General features: G+C 40.2%; 1 protein-coding gene across 2 annotated transcripts in view; it reads left to right on the forward strand.

Moving 5' to 3' along the window:
• Nucleotides 1–11,507, forward strand: part of ZNF474 (zinc finger protein 474) — a 66,260-nt gene extending 54,753 nt beyond the window's left edge. For both annotated transcript variants that reach the window (XM_010846288.1, XM_010846289.1), the window contains exons 4-5: nt 8,206–8,386; nt 11,336–11,507. In XM_010846288.1, the coding sequence (XP_010844590.1) occupies nt 8,206–8,386; nt 11,336–11,487 (333 nt within the window). In that variant the 3' untranslated portion in view covers nt 11,488–11,507. The remainder of the gene's footprint in view (nt 1–8,205; nt 8,387–11,335) is intronic.
• The last annotated feature ends 2,139 nt before the right edge of the window (nt 11,508–13,646 follow it).

A 13,646-nucleotide genomic window follows, 5' to 3' on the forward strand; every position in this document is an offset into this window, starting at 1 on the left:
CTTTTTGCGACCCCATGAATTGCAGCACACCAGGCCTCCCTGTCCATCACCAACTCCCAGAGTTCAGACTCACGTCCATCGAGTCAGTGATGCCATCCAGCCATCTCATCCTCTGTCGTCCCCTTCTCCTCCTGCCCCCAATCCCTCCCAGCATCAAAGTCTTTTCCAATGAGTCAACTCTTCCCATCAGGTGGCCAAAGTACTGGAGTTTCAGCCTTAGCATCATTCCTTCCAAAGAAATCCCAGGGCTGATCTCCTTCAGAATGGACTGGTTGGATCTCCTTGCAGTCCAAGGGACTCTCAAGAGTCTTCTCCAACACCACAGTTCAAAAGCACCAATTCTTCGGTGCTCAGCCTTCTTCACAGTCCAACTCTCACATCCATACATGACCACAGGAAAAACCATAGCCTTGACTAGACGGACCTTTGTTGGCAAAGTAATGTCTCTGCTTTTGAATATACTATCTAGGTTGGTCATAACTTTCCTTCCAAGGAGTAAGCGTCTTTTAATTTCATGGCTGCAGTCACCATCTGCAGTGATTTTGGACCCCAGAAAAATAAAGTCTGATACTGTTTCCACTGTTTCCCATCTATTTCCCATGAAGTGATGGGACCAGATCCCATGATCTTAGTTTTCTGAATGTTGAGCTTTAAGCCAACTTTTTCACTCTCCACTTTCACTTTCATCAAGAGGCTCTTGAGTTCCTCTTCACTTTCTGCCATAAGGGTGGTGTCATCTGCATATCTGAGGTTATTGATATTTCTCCCAGCAACCTTGATTCCAGCTTGTGTTTCTTCCAGTCCAGCGTTTCTCATGATGTACTCTGCATATAAGTTAAATAAACAGGGTGACAATACAGCCTTGACGAACTCCTTTTCCTATTTGGAACCAGTCTGTTGTTCCATGTCCAGTTGTAACTGTTGCTTCCTGACCTGCATACAAATTTCTCAATAGGCAGATCAGGTGGTCTGGTATTCCCATCTCTTTCAGAATTTTCCACAGTTTATTGTGATCCACACAGTCAAAGGCTTTGAGGCATTTAAATGGTGCCAAATGATGCCTTGCACAAAGGAGCATCTATTTGAAAGGAAAAGTTTGGCTCTGACTAAAGGCCCAACAGTTCCCTTCATGGGACTAATGCATGGGCTCTAGGGAGTCCACCAGTCATTCTAAGTCATATCCATGGTTCTCCATGCATGTACAATTTCTGGGGAGATGGCCATTCCACCATTAGATTTTCAAAGGGGCTAATGCCTGGAAAATCCCATGGATGGAGGAGCCTAGTAGGCTGCAGTCTATGGGGTCGCTGAGAGTCGGACACAACTGAGCAACTTCACTTTCACTTTTCACTTCCATGCATTGGAGAAGGAAAGGCAACCCACTCCAGTGTTCTTGCCTGGAGAATCCCAGGGACGGGGGATCCTGGTGGGCTGCCATCTATGGGGTTGCACAGAGTCGGACACAACTGAAGTGACTTAGCAGCAGCAGCAGCAGCAATGGCTCCATATATGTTACTAATTGATATTTCACAACATATCTCCCCAAAGTTACATCGTTGGAGAACGTTCTCCAAACTTTCCTATAAATAACACCACACAACTATAATTTCACTTATTACTACTTAGTATTTATTGTGCGATTAATATAAGAAATGACCGAGTATAGAGTGTTTCTGATCCTCTGTAAAACTGCTAGTAATAAATTTGTGTGTGTGCTGTGTGCTCAGTCGTGTCCAACTCTTTGCGACCCCGGACTGTAGCCCGCCAGGCTCCTCTGTCCATGGAATTTCCCAGGCGAGAATACTAGAGTGGGTTGCCATTTCCTACCCCAAGGGATCTTCCCGACCCAGGGATCAAACCAGCATCGCTCGCATCTCCTGCATTGGCAGGTGGACTCTTTACCACTGTGCCACCTGGAAAGCCTCAATAATAACTTCCACTTTAGTTTTTAATATCTCTTTCATTAAGGTTCATGCAATAGTATTTAATGTTAGGACTATTTTTTCCTTCTGACCAGTAATTATATGTCCTTTTATAAGCTCTATTAGCTATTTAGTTGTGTGGTTCACTGTGGTTTTCTTTCTGCCTGAACACTTAGGGAGGTCATTGAAAGCTATTTGAAATTATTTGAAATAGGTATTCTAGTCTAGGTTTTCTGAAACTATGTCCATTCCTCTTCTATCAACACCTCTCAAGGTTATCCACTAAACCACTCTCTTTTCTAGATCCTTATTCTTTCCTTTTTGACTCAATGGTGATATTGCAAACTAAAAACAAGTGGATGGATGACAGGTCATCTACACTGATTAGGAGGAAAGCTATTAAATGTCCACTTCCCTTTGCATTGCATAGTCTTGGCTTAAAAGATGGAACATGAGGCATTCCTGACAGAGAAAAGACATTAACTAAAGAGAAAAAAAATGCTGCATGGAAAATAGAATAATAATTCCAATAGTGGCCAGCAAAATGATTAAAAACATATGAAAGTTAGTTGAAAGAAATATACACATATGAAAACTTCCCCTGAAGTGTTCAATTGCTTCTGGCTACATCCAACCTAAATAGACTTTCCCAGGACACTTAAACAACAAGAACAAAATGCAATGAGCCCTAATAAACTTGCTGTGTAGGGGCATTTATCAGTAGTTGCCCCCCCTAAAACAGTTCACATCAGATTCATCAATTCAGATCGATTCAGAGATTAACTTTTTAAAGTATCTTTTTACCCTGCTGTTAAAAAAAATAGTGCCTTATCCCCAAAATACGATCTGAGATGTTGACAGGAAAACTGTTAATCTAATCCTTTGCTTTGCAGAAAATTTAGACAGCTTGGCTTCCTCTTTCCCACACTCCCCCTTTCATGACACTTCGTAGAATTGGCTGGCCCTGGCAGTACCCATGTATACAGGCCCCCTGGGCACACCTTCCCACACCCTTACCTCGCTCAGCTATGCCAGTCACAGTAGCACACTAGCCAAGAAGGGGCCTTCTACTCTTTCTACCTATGATTTGGTCTTTTCTTCGTCTCTTCTTAATCCCCCACACATGGACTTCCATCTGAAAACATAAGGAGGTTGGAGAGTAAAACCTTAGCAAATAGGGCAGCGGCAGTAACCACAAGTTGATTTTTCAGCTTTCTCTGAAATTTCAGACTGACAGTTGTGAAATTAATGAACAGTAAGAGGGTCTCTTATCTCCATTCAGACCCATGGGGATGGATTTTTCTCTTCAGCTGTATGTCTGGGTCGCTTGCACTTCCCTGGAGCATTGCTTTAAGAGTAAAATTCTCGAAACTTAAGAATATGGAGTATGTTGCAAGTTCAACTGCAGTTCAACTGCAAATATAGAGCATGGGGCAGGCTTTGGAAAATACAATACAGGACATCTTAGCCTTGTTATGGTATTAATTTTCTCCCACATCCCTGTAAGTTATTTTATGCATGTCTTCTAGCCTCTGTGTCTGCCTGTTTTCTTTTAATTTTTCCTTACAGAAGAAATCTTATGACAATGTGACATGAATGTCTCATTTATGACCCATACCATTTATTTTGCTTACATGCTTGGTTAAGGTTCATACTTTACATATGTAATTTTAATAAATTCATTATTCTCAAAGTCAAAAGAATAACTCTCATTTTAAAACTTAAAAAACCTGCATTTGTCTTTCAAGTAAATATATACAAATAGTAAGGAAGTTTTGGCTGTTTTTTCTGCTTTATTCTTTCTCTTAGGTCTTGAATTCTTCAAATATTTTTAAAGTCACTTTTCAAGTGTTAGGCTTTGCTACATGGCTAATAAGAGAAGGATAAAGAACTATTTTATTATTTTGATTAACATAGTATTTTCACATAGGTCAGTATAGAAAGATAGAATAAAAATATATTTCCTCAAATAATGTGCTTTTTTAAAGACTCGGATCATCCAGGAAGTAACTCCACTTTCCATTTCGCTTGGTCTGTATTCACTACAGATTTACTCATCTCAAATCTGTTATTTCTGCTTGAGCATTCAGAAATATAAATGTGTTTCCTTCTGATGTTGATCTCGCCCTGTGCTTTTTCCACTGCAGGTGTAACCCCCAACAATCTTGTTAAAAGCAAGCTGATTGTAAAACACGCACACACTCTACCACATTTTATTTCCCCATGGAGACCACACCACCAACTTAATTTGGTTCTGCTTTCATGCTACCCAGTGCTACTTGAGAAATATTGAAAAAAGCCATTAAATTCACTGAAATTTCTTGCAGCTCAACTTATCTGGCCCTTTTCCATTATTCAGTGAGTACTCTTCCCTAACTGAGTCACTATAACATTTCCCACAGTGCTTAATCCCATAGTATTTTTCACTATCCCATTTCCCAGGATTGGAATTGCTTCATTCTCTGAAGATTGCTTTGCCTCATACTTAGAAGAGTACATTCATTTTATATTAGCTCCACTAGTGCCTCCCTTCTCTACAATAACCTTTCTCTAAATCCATCTATTTTATTTTTCTTCCTTTTTCCCTTTCCCATTTCTACACCCTTGATCCCATCTCCACACCCTTGATCCCATCTCCTCCTATCTCCTCAGAGACTTTTTCTATTGATTATCTCTTTTCTCTTAGGACCACAGTTTCTTGCTCTCCTCTCCAAATACTCCTGTCCTAACAACAACAACAAAGCTGATCTTTAACTCTATTTCTTTTTCAAATATCCTTTCTGCAAACCTTTTGAACGTGTACTTTTCTTCTTGACCTAATCTTTAACTCCTAACAGTTTAGTTTTTATCCTTTATCACCCCATTGGAACTAAATTATCAAAAGTCACTGGCTCATAACCTACTGGCCACCACATTTAACTGCCTTCCTCAACCATCCATTACTTCTGGAGCATTTGACAGACTCAATGATACCAACTTCTGGAACCAGAAGCGTTCCAGAATTGTGAATGGAGTCTTTTGTCTCCATACCCTGCTTCTTTAACTTTGAACTTGAACCTTTATCTCTTTAGGCTTCAATTTCCCCTGCTCAATCTCCTTATTGTAGATATTCTCCCAGGAATTTTTCTCTACTTACTATCTATATATTCCTCTTCTGGAATTTTTATGGTTTTAAACCTCTTCTCTGTGCAAATAGTTCTGAATCCCACTAATGCCAAAGTATAGGCTTCTGTTTCTTATTTTGGCTGGGCTTATTCGTGTTTAAATTCCACTAATATGTCTAACTCAACAGTTCCAAGACAGCATCTCTTTTCTCTCCTTCCCCAACCTGTCTTTTCCAATTTCTCCCTTTCTGTAACTGACATCACCATCTTCCCTGTCATCTAGAATAAAACATTGGTGTTTTCTTGGACCCATGATTTATTTGGGCTTCCTTGGTGACTCAGTTGGTAAAGAATCAACCTGCAATGCGGGAGACCTGGGTTCAGTCCCTAGGTTGGGAAGATCCCCTGAAGAAGGGAACAGGCTACCCACGACAGTATTCTGGCTTGGAGAATTCCATGGACTATTTCATGGGGTCACAAAGAGTCAGACATGACTGAGCAACTTTCACTTCACAGAGCAATGAATGCTCAAGCTCTCATAGATACGCTGCCCTGTTAGTTCTTTTAGATACTTTACAGACACACAAACTTTCCTGAATTGAAATTACAGGCTATTTCCCTGCCTCTCTGCTTCCTATCACTTACAAAACAAAATCCAGATCTTATCATGGCATTCAAAGTTGTTCACAGCGTGGCTGCAGCCTACTTGTTTGGTTCTAGTTCTCAGTGCTAGACTGAGCATCAGGCAAACTGAATTATTCGCTATTCTCTGTAATCACTTCCAGATTTCTGTCCATGGGGCTTTGCTCATGCTGTCTTTGCTCAGCATCCAAAAGTTTTCTCCATCCTTTCCAGTCTTTTTTCTTTTTTTAACTTTATTTATTTTTGGTTGCACTGAGTCCTTGTTGCTGCCCAGGCTTTCTCTAGTTGTGGCGAGCTGTGGCTACTCTTTGCTGCAGTGTACAGGCTTCTTGTTGCCATCTCTTTTCTTGTTGTGGAGCATAGGCTTTAGGCACACAGGCTCCACTGTTGCAGCATTAGGGCTCAGTAGTTACAGCTCATGGGCTCTGGAGCACAGACTCAGTACTTGTGGCACATGAGCCTAGCTGCTCCACAGCATGTGGAGTCTTCCTGGACCAGAGATCAAACCTATATCCCTTGCACTGGTAGGCAGACTCCTATACACTGTACCACCAGGGAAGACCCTTCCCAGTCGTTATGATCTAAATTTTGCTCATTCTTCAAATGGTACCTCCTTAAAGCTTTTCCTGATCTTCACAACCAGAAGAAGAGTTCCAACATTTCCAAACTCGGAATTTAATACATTTTAATAATATAATCATACTCTTTTCATTGGCTTAGTGTTTATATGAAAAAGTTTCCCTTCCTTTTACTTGTAATCTGTTTGTGTCTTTATGTTTATAAAATGTGTTTCTTATAAACAACATATAATTGAATGTTGCTTTGTTTTATCTAGTCTGTCAACTCGTGCCTTTTATACCTGTGTTCTTTGGTCCGCCTTTTTTCTTTCCTTCTTTTTTTTCTATTTTTATTTTTAGATCCTCTGTTCCTCTCTTCTTATCTTTGTTTTGGTCATGGTTAACCCATCAATCCTTAAAAAATATATTCTCTCGTCTCATTGATTTTTTTACTTATGCCTCTTAGCATGATTTTGTACTTTAGTGGTTATTATAGACACTAAAACATGCATCTTTAGCACAGCACATTCTATGATTTAAAAAATTAAGAAAAATATCTAAGAATTCTACGACAATCTATTTCCAATTTTAGTCCCTATAATTTGTGTTCTTGTTTACTCTGACTTTATACAAAAGAGAATATAAATTCCATATTCTTTTATTATTTTTCTTTAAAGAGGCCATGGTCCAAAGCAATTTTGTCATATATATGTACAAAAATACACACACATATGTATCATATATATGTATTTTGTGATGTATATGTATAGTATACTGCTTTTATCTGGGATTAGTACGTGGCCTAATTCTCTAGCTTTACCATCACAGTGAGGCAGGCCCCATTTCCTGAATTGGTGAGGGTTTCTGTCAATGCTCCTGGCTCTCTCTGGTGTTGGACTGTCACCCCATTACTAGGTGTAAGACCCAGTGGGTGGGAAAGTTTATATAGATGGTACCCGTATGCTGCACATCAGAAGAGCTCATACAGCTGTCCTGCCCTTATTTCTGTGGCAGAGGACTGTTGTTTCTAATTCCTGTCAAGTTGGAGTGTGGGAGGTTTTCTTTTCTTTCTGCTGATCCACTCTCAAACTGAGGCAGTGTTTTTTGGTTCATTAGTTTACCTTGCAACTTTGAGTATCTAATGGCTCAAAAATTTCTGATTTGTTCTCATTGTTGAAGTGGCAGAAGTATTTCTTGTAATGTTCTATATCCTAGACAGAAGCAGAAACTCCCTATTGAGTTATATACGTATATCTTCCTTAGATTTGGTTCTTCCAGAAACAAAGGTTAAGAGAGGGCAGGTGACCCTAGGAACCTCAGTCAAGTAGTGAAAGAAGAAACAGGGAAGAGAAGGAAGTGAGTTAATGAGTAACTGTGGTGCAATCCCACTGAGGACTTCTGGAGGAGACAGCTTAAGTGCGCAAGCTGGGTCTTTATCCACCAACTCCCATCTGTAATTGATTAGTTGTCCTGTCTCTAGGTGAAGTCTATGCCAGATCCAAAAAGGCAGAGAGTCACAGGTGCAGCAGAAGCATTTTACATGAAGGAACGAGAGAGAGGCTACAACAGTGTCTGTTAAAAACTCTGTGCCTGTAAGGACATTTATTACTTTATTTCTCAGGCATATTGATGTACTGAGAAGACGATTCATACCTGACTTATCTTTGTATTCTCCCAGCATGGAGAATAGTCAGAAGACAATCAATCAGTATTTATTAAATGAGAAAATACCTTTTATAAAGTACCAATATGTAAAATTCTGGCTAGTTCTTCATTTCCTATTCTCCTCCCAAAGCAACATCCTCACCCCCACCTCAATCACTCAGACAATATATTTTTATCTCAACTGCTAAAAAGGTTAATCTCACCAGAATGTTTAGATTTTTTTTAATTTATTGATTTGTCTAGCTAATTTAAATGTAGTATAATGTAAAGGTATAATTTCAAAACCTGCTAACAGGCATTTTGTATTACTTGCAGCCAACAATGATAAGACGTCCACCAACCATTGTTTGCTATATTTGTGGTCGTGAATATGGAACAAAATCGATTGCCATTCATGAGCCACAATGTCTGAAAAAATGGCACAATGAAAACAACTTGTTGCCTAAAGAGCTAAGGAGACCAGAACCAAAGAAACCAGAAGTCAGGACCATTACTGGTAAGTTTTTAGAAAACAAAAGACTTGATTGTATAAGGGAAGACTTTTCTCTCTAATGGAGAACGCAATGGCAACCCACTCCAGTACTCTTGCCCGGAAAATCCCATGGATGGAGGAGCCTGGTAGGTTGCAGTCCATGGGGTCACTAAGAGTCAGATATGACTAAATGACTTCACTTTCACTTTTCACTTTCATGCATTGGAGAAGGAAATGGCAACCCACTCCAGTGTTCTTGCCTGGAGAATCCCAGGGACGGGGGATCCTGGTGGGCTGCCGTCTATGGGGTCGCACAGAGTCGGACACGACTGAAGTGACTTAGCAGTTAGCAGTTTCTCTCTAAACTTAAAAGAGTAGAGGTATTCTTTTATTACTTGCTCAAGCAACTGACATCAGCAACATTTACTGTCTTGGCCACAAAACAGTGGCCAATAGAAAAAACAGTTCCAAAATGCCTGACCAAAGGGTTGTTTTCAGATGCTGAGACACAAAGACGCTGTATCCTGGCAAACTGTGCAAGGAGAGGGACTCACTGAAAACTGCTGTATTTCCCAAAAGTTACATTCATATGTTATCAAACACAATACTGTAAAAATGTGAAGCTTAACCTTTGGGGACATCTAGAAACATGTTTTCAAATATGAATGTGTCTTAGTGTTCAAAGAGCAGGGGTTCCTAAGTGAAATGCTTACAAGGTCCACTGGTCAGATTCCACAATTGAGCACATTTGTCCACGTGTGGAAAAAGGGAAGGTGGGAACCATGGGGCACTGAGAGCACTGCCTCTCTCCAAGGATACGGCTGCTACCCAATTCCAGCTGGTGTTATCCTTAAGAAACTTAGCCTTAACTTCACTGTGATGTATCTTCCAATAATACAAAAGAAATTGGAAATCTTGACTTCTATATGAAATGTCCAGATTTTTAAAATTTTGCAGTGAATACTTTGTAAAGCACTGCACAGGCCATATGAAACCTGAACTTCATAAACTGTCGTGTGCGGCCTCATTTCAGAGCCTTATACTTACTCATTCAGGGAGAGAATGAAGTAGTTCAGAGAATTTGCCATGCCAGCTCACACTTGGTCATTGTCATTTTATCAGTTGATCCCATGATTCCTCTCAAAGGAAAACCATTCTTGGTTTTAAGAGAAGTATCATTCAGTTAATTGATTCTCTTTATGTAAGAGAATCATAGATTTACATATCCAGAAGGTATCTTGGAAGCCATTTAGTACCAATTATCTCAGAACACTCTTGTTAGACATGTGACCCAAAGAGAGTTTTCTAATAGCCCACAGAGTGGAATCTAGGTTGTCATGATAAAGTTCTAGGCTACCAGAACTCAACTATTCAAAGCCCTTGCCAAATGGAGAACTCTGCATGCAGATGGGAAGAGAGCTCGAGATGAAAATACCCATCTATTGAAATTAGAGCATTTGCTCACAAAGAGATTGTTTCCCTCTTTGAGACTCTCTTCCCGTCATTTCTCAACTGATAAAAAATCTGTTTCCTTCACTCCTTATCTCCATCATTTTCCCTGCTTGAACAGAGTTATCACAATTATAGAAGAGAAGAGAAACTACTGGTTTGAAAGCCCTGGAGGGTTCACCAGTCTTGATTGGCTACAGATGGAAAAGCCAGGTCCTGTCATTGCACTTGCTGCAGTTTTCCTCTTGGCTCCATGGTACTGTTCTTTCTGAGGGCGCCCTTCCTCTCTGGGTGAAGACACTTCCCACTATAAAGTAAAGGCACTAAAACTTTTAGAAATGTAATGACTCATCTTCAACTCTCCATGAATACTTGGGAATTTTTGAGCCCATATTAAAACTCATGAGTAAGGTGAAAGTCAGTACCATTCTTTTTTTAACTGGTTTAAAGCACTCAAAATATACATTCATATCCTGCATATATAGTGACACTCCCTTTATCCAAGGGAGAAATACTAGATGGTCCTGTTGTGCTAGAGTTTAATTTCCCATGGAGGATAAAAAGAAAAAGAACATTAGTAGACTTGTTAAAGAATCCAACATTGGCTACGTTTGTATGAGCCACTAGATAGAAAAATCATATATGAGAACTACCTGGGCTTTAATGAAAACAATATATGCTGTGAAAATAATTTTCTAAAAACTATGTGACATATTTTTGAGTGCCTGGCTATATTTGTGGGGGGTGGGGGGGTGCTTTTTTGGGGAAATTCTAAGACAGTCAATTTAGTGTACCAAAGCCATTCTATTTAAATAAGTTTTATTAAAGTTAAATCCCACACTGTTTCTCTAAAATAAACCCATATGCCCTTTTTCCTATGCTCTGTCAATGAAAATTATACATCTCTCAGCTGTCTTTGTTGCTTTCTTAAGGACACTTCTTTTTGTCAGCTTAACTATCCTGTTTGCATTCTTCACTTTAATTACTTAAAGAATCTCTGAGTTTATGGCCATAAAGAGATGATAAATTTTTAGGATATAATTTGTCTTAAATTCACTCTCAATTGTCAGTTGTGGCCTCTAAAAACATTCTGAAAGATTACAGAAGAGGAAAATAGAGACATGTTCTTTTTCTTTTGAAAGCTTATAGAGTCAACTGAAAGAAAGCCAAAAGTTATATTTTCAAGATAATGTGTAAACAAAGATGTTAATAATTAGTGAAGAATGCATATCACAACACATAAAACAATGTCTTCCCCTTTTTAAAATTCAAGGACTGAAAAACCTCTTATTCAGAGCTAACGGTTCTCAGCCCTTAAAAGATTGAGCAGCACTTTTTTTTTTTTTTGGCAAAAGTAATATAATTTGTTTAAAAGCCTCAGTCAACAGGTATTTCCTGAAAATACTTTCCATAAAAAGTAGAGTATGGTTCTCCAGAATGAAAACTGATCCATTTTCCCATTTTCTTTTTCTTTTCTTTCTTTGTTCTTTTTTTTTCCCCCTCTGTTTTTCTTTAACTTTTCAGCCAAGGGTTTCTATGATCTCGATGCCTTAAACGAAGCTGCTTGGACAAGCGCCCAGAGCCAGTTGGTTCCCTGTAATATTTGTGGGCGTACCTTCCTGCCAGACAGACTGATTGTTCACCAACGATCCTGTAAACCAAAAGTCGCCAAGTAAAGCCCTTTCTTCCTACGAAAGAGTTACAGGCATTAAATCCTTGGGAAAGAGTTGGGTTATGGTGGGAAGGAGGAAAAGTGGGGGTGGAGTTGGGGAAGGAGAACTGGAATTGACCAAAGGCCATGGAGCACAGGACGCCCAGCTCAGTGCTCTGGTGGCCTGCCTTGACCGCTGTGTCACCGCTTTTAACAAGCAGCCGCGTGCGTGTGCCTAGACACGCCGCGCGCCTCTCATGAGACACGGTGATCGGACAGAATGACACGTGGCCGCGCCTCTTCAGAGCTGGCATTTTTATCTCCAGGAAATCTCTGAGCCAGCTGTTGCCATTTTTTCATCTGGTCTGTTTTCCCTGAACAAGATTCTGAACCTCACCGCTTAGGACTATTATTCAGTGAACAGAGATTTTAGTGGGGGGTGACTTCAGGCAACTCTTCGGTCCCGAGAAAAACTGGCTTCCCTCCCATCCCTGTGCTTTCTGAAGTAACGTGCCCCTCCCTGCTTTTTCTGATCCAGGGAAATGTTTTTAATCGACTCAGTGACTGGAATTCTTCTTTTCTGTACAAAATTGTTCAACAGGAGAGATATATCAAAAAAGAGCTAAGGGCTTAAAACACTAGAACCGTACAGTACTGTTACTCCCTCGGTGAGAAATGCTACAAAGAAGATTCAGGATCAACACCGGCCTCGTATGCTGCGAGACCGCTGTGTGTGATTAATCACCTGGTGGAAACCGGCTCCCTCCACCTAGCGAAAAAGTCCAGCGAGAGTGCTTTTCCTCTGCCCTCCTCGGGCCTCATAGGTGCTTTATTGTTGAGGTCTAAAAGCCTGCCAGCAAGTTCTGTGCCTCTCCACCCAGGGTCCATGCACAGAAAGTGGCTTGTGCAGCTGCTCTGGATTTGAGTCCTTGAACGTGTATTTAGAGAGGCGGAGCTCTCCTGGGAGGAGGCCAGTGCCAGGGAGGGGCTCTGCCCAGGAAATTCTGCTCCCCCGGACAGCGCGGCTTTGCTTGGACTCCCAGCAGTTTTGCTTGATCTCTTTGTTCATTTAATGGCTGAATTTCAGGGCCATTCCGGATCCACCAGGTTCCTGCAACCCTTGCATTCATGACCTTACACAGCACAGTTAATTCCAAATTATACAGGCACGTTTATTTCACCTAATAATTTGGTCATACATCTGCCTATTGTAAAAGGCTAGGTTAGGAAGATTGTGCTAATTATTCTGTTTTTCCTGCCTGTTCTGAAGGAAGCAAGAGATAAACTTTTTTTTAAGGCATTTAGATATCCCCCAAAGATTAGCATCTTGTAAAAGAGACCCTTCAATGACTTGTAGCTGATGCTTTAGTTCATTTTGTTAACAAAAATGACAATAACATCTAATATGTAGAGCATGTACTGTGGATCAGGCAGTGTGTCTAGTGCTTTCTGTATATCACTTTATATAAATCTCACAGCAACCCTTCAGGTAGATATAATCCTTATTTTACACATGAGAAAATTGATACTTAGACTAAAAGAGCCAACTCAAGGTCACACTGAACTTGAGTTAAGGGTTGGAGTCAGGAAGCAGACTTGAGACTGCTGGACTTCCAAACCCCAAATCTTATCCATTGCCATTTGAGTGCCACGTGCCACCATTAATAAGATGAACTATTCCAACACAAATGATCTGACACATGGAGAAAGTTTGTACAATGCTTAGGAACTAAGGGAATTAGGATGTTTGCAGTTTAGCTGCTAGTCTGAATTTATCTTAAACTGAGGTGAAAACAGTTTGCAGAATTCAGAGTGCAGTTTCAATTGCATTGTATTCCAATTGCATTCTGCTAATCATGTTCAGAAGTCAGATAGCAAGGGAAATAAAGGACAAGTTTTGGCCTCAACTTTAAAATGAGTGGCCATTGGGGTCATAAAGGTTCTTGGGCCCTTTGCTTTCAAAAGCTTGAGAAAAATAAAACTACTTCATCTGTAGGAATTATTAAATCTGAGTTCTTGAAGTGGTTGAAAGAAATGAGCTCTTATAGAAAGCACTGCTCCCACAAGGAAAAGCTTGAGGAACATCAAAATGCTGACCGAGGGGCTTCCACCTGCTCCACCTGAGCTGGCCTGCAAATGTTGCAGGGTATCAAATGTGGAGAAAGTTGACATCAATCCAAGGGT

Source organism: Bison bison, unplaced genomic scaffold (assembly GCF_000754665.1).
Source record: "Bison bison bison isolate TAMUID 2011002044 unplaced genomic scaffold, Bison_UMD1.0 scf7180017864235, whole genome shotgun sequence".
In the NCBI taxonomy this organism is placed as follows: Eukaryota; Metazoa; Chordata; class Mammalia; order Artiodactyla; family Bovidae; genus Bison; species Bison bison.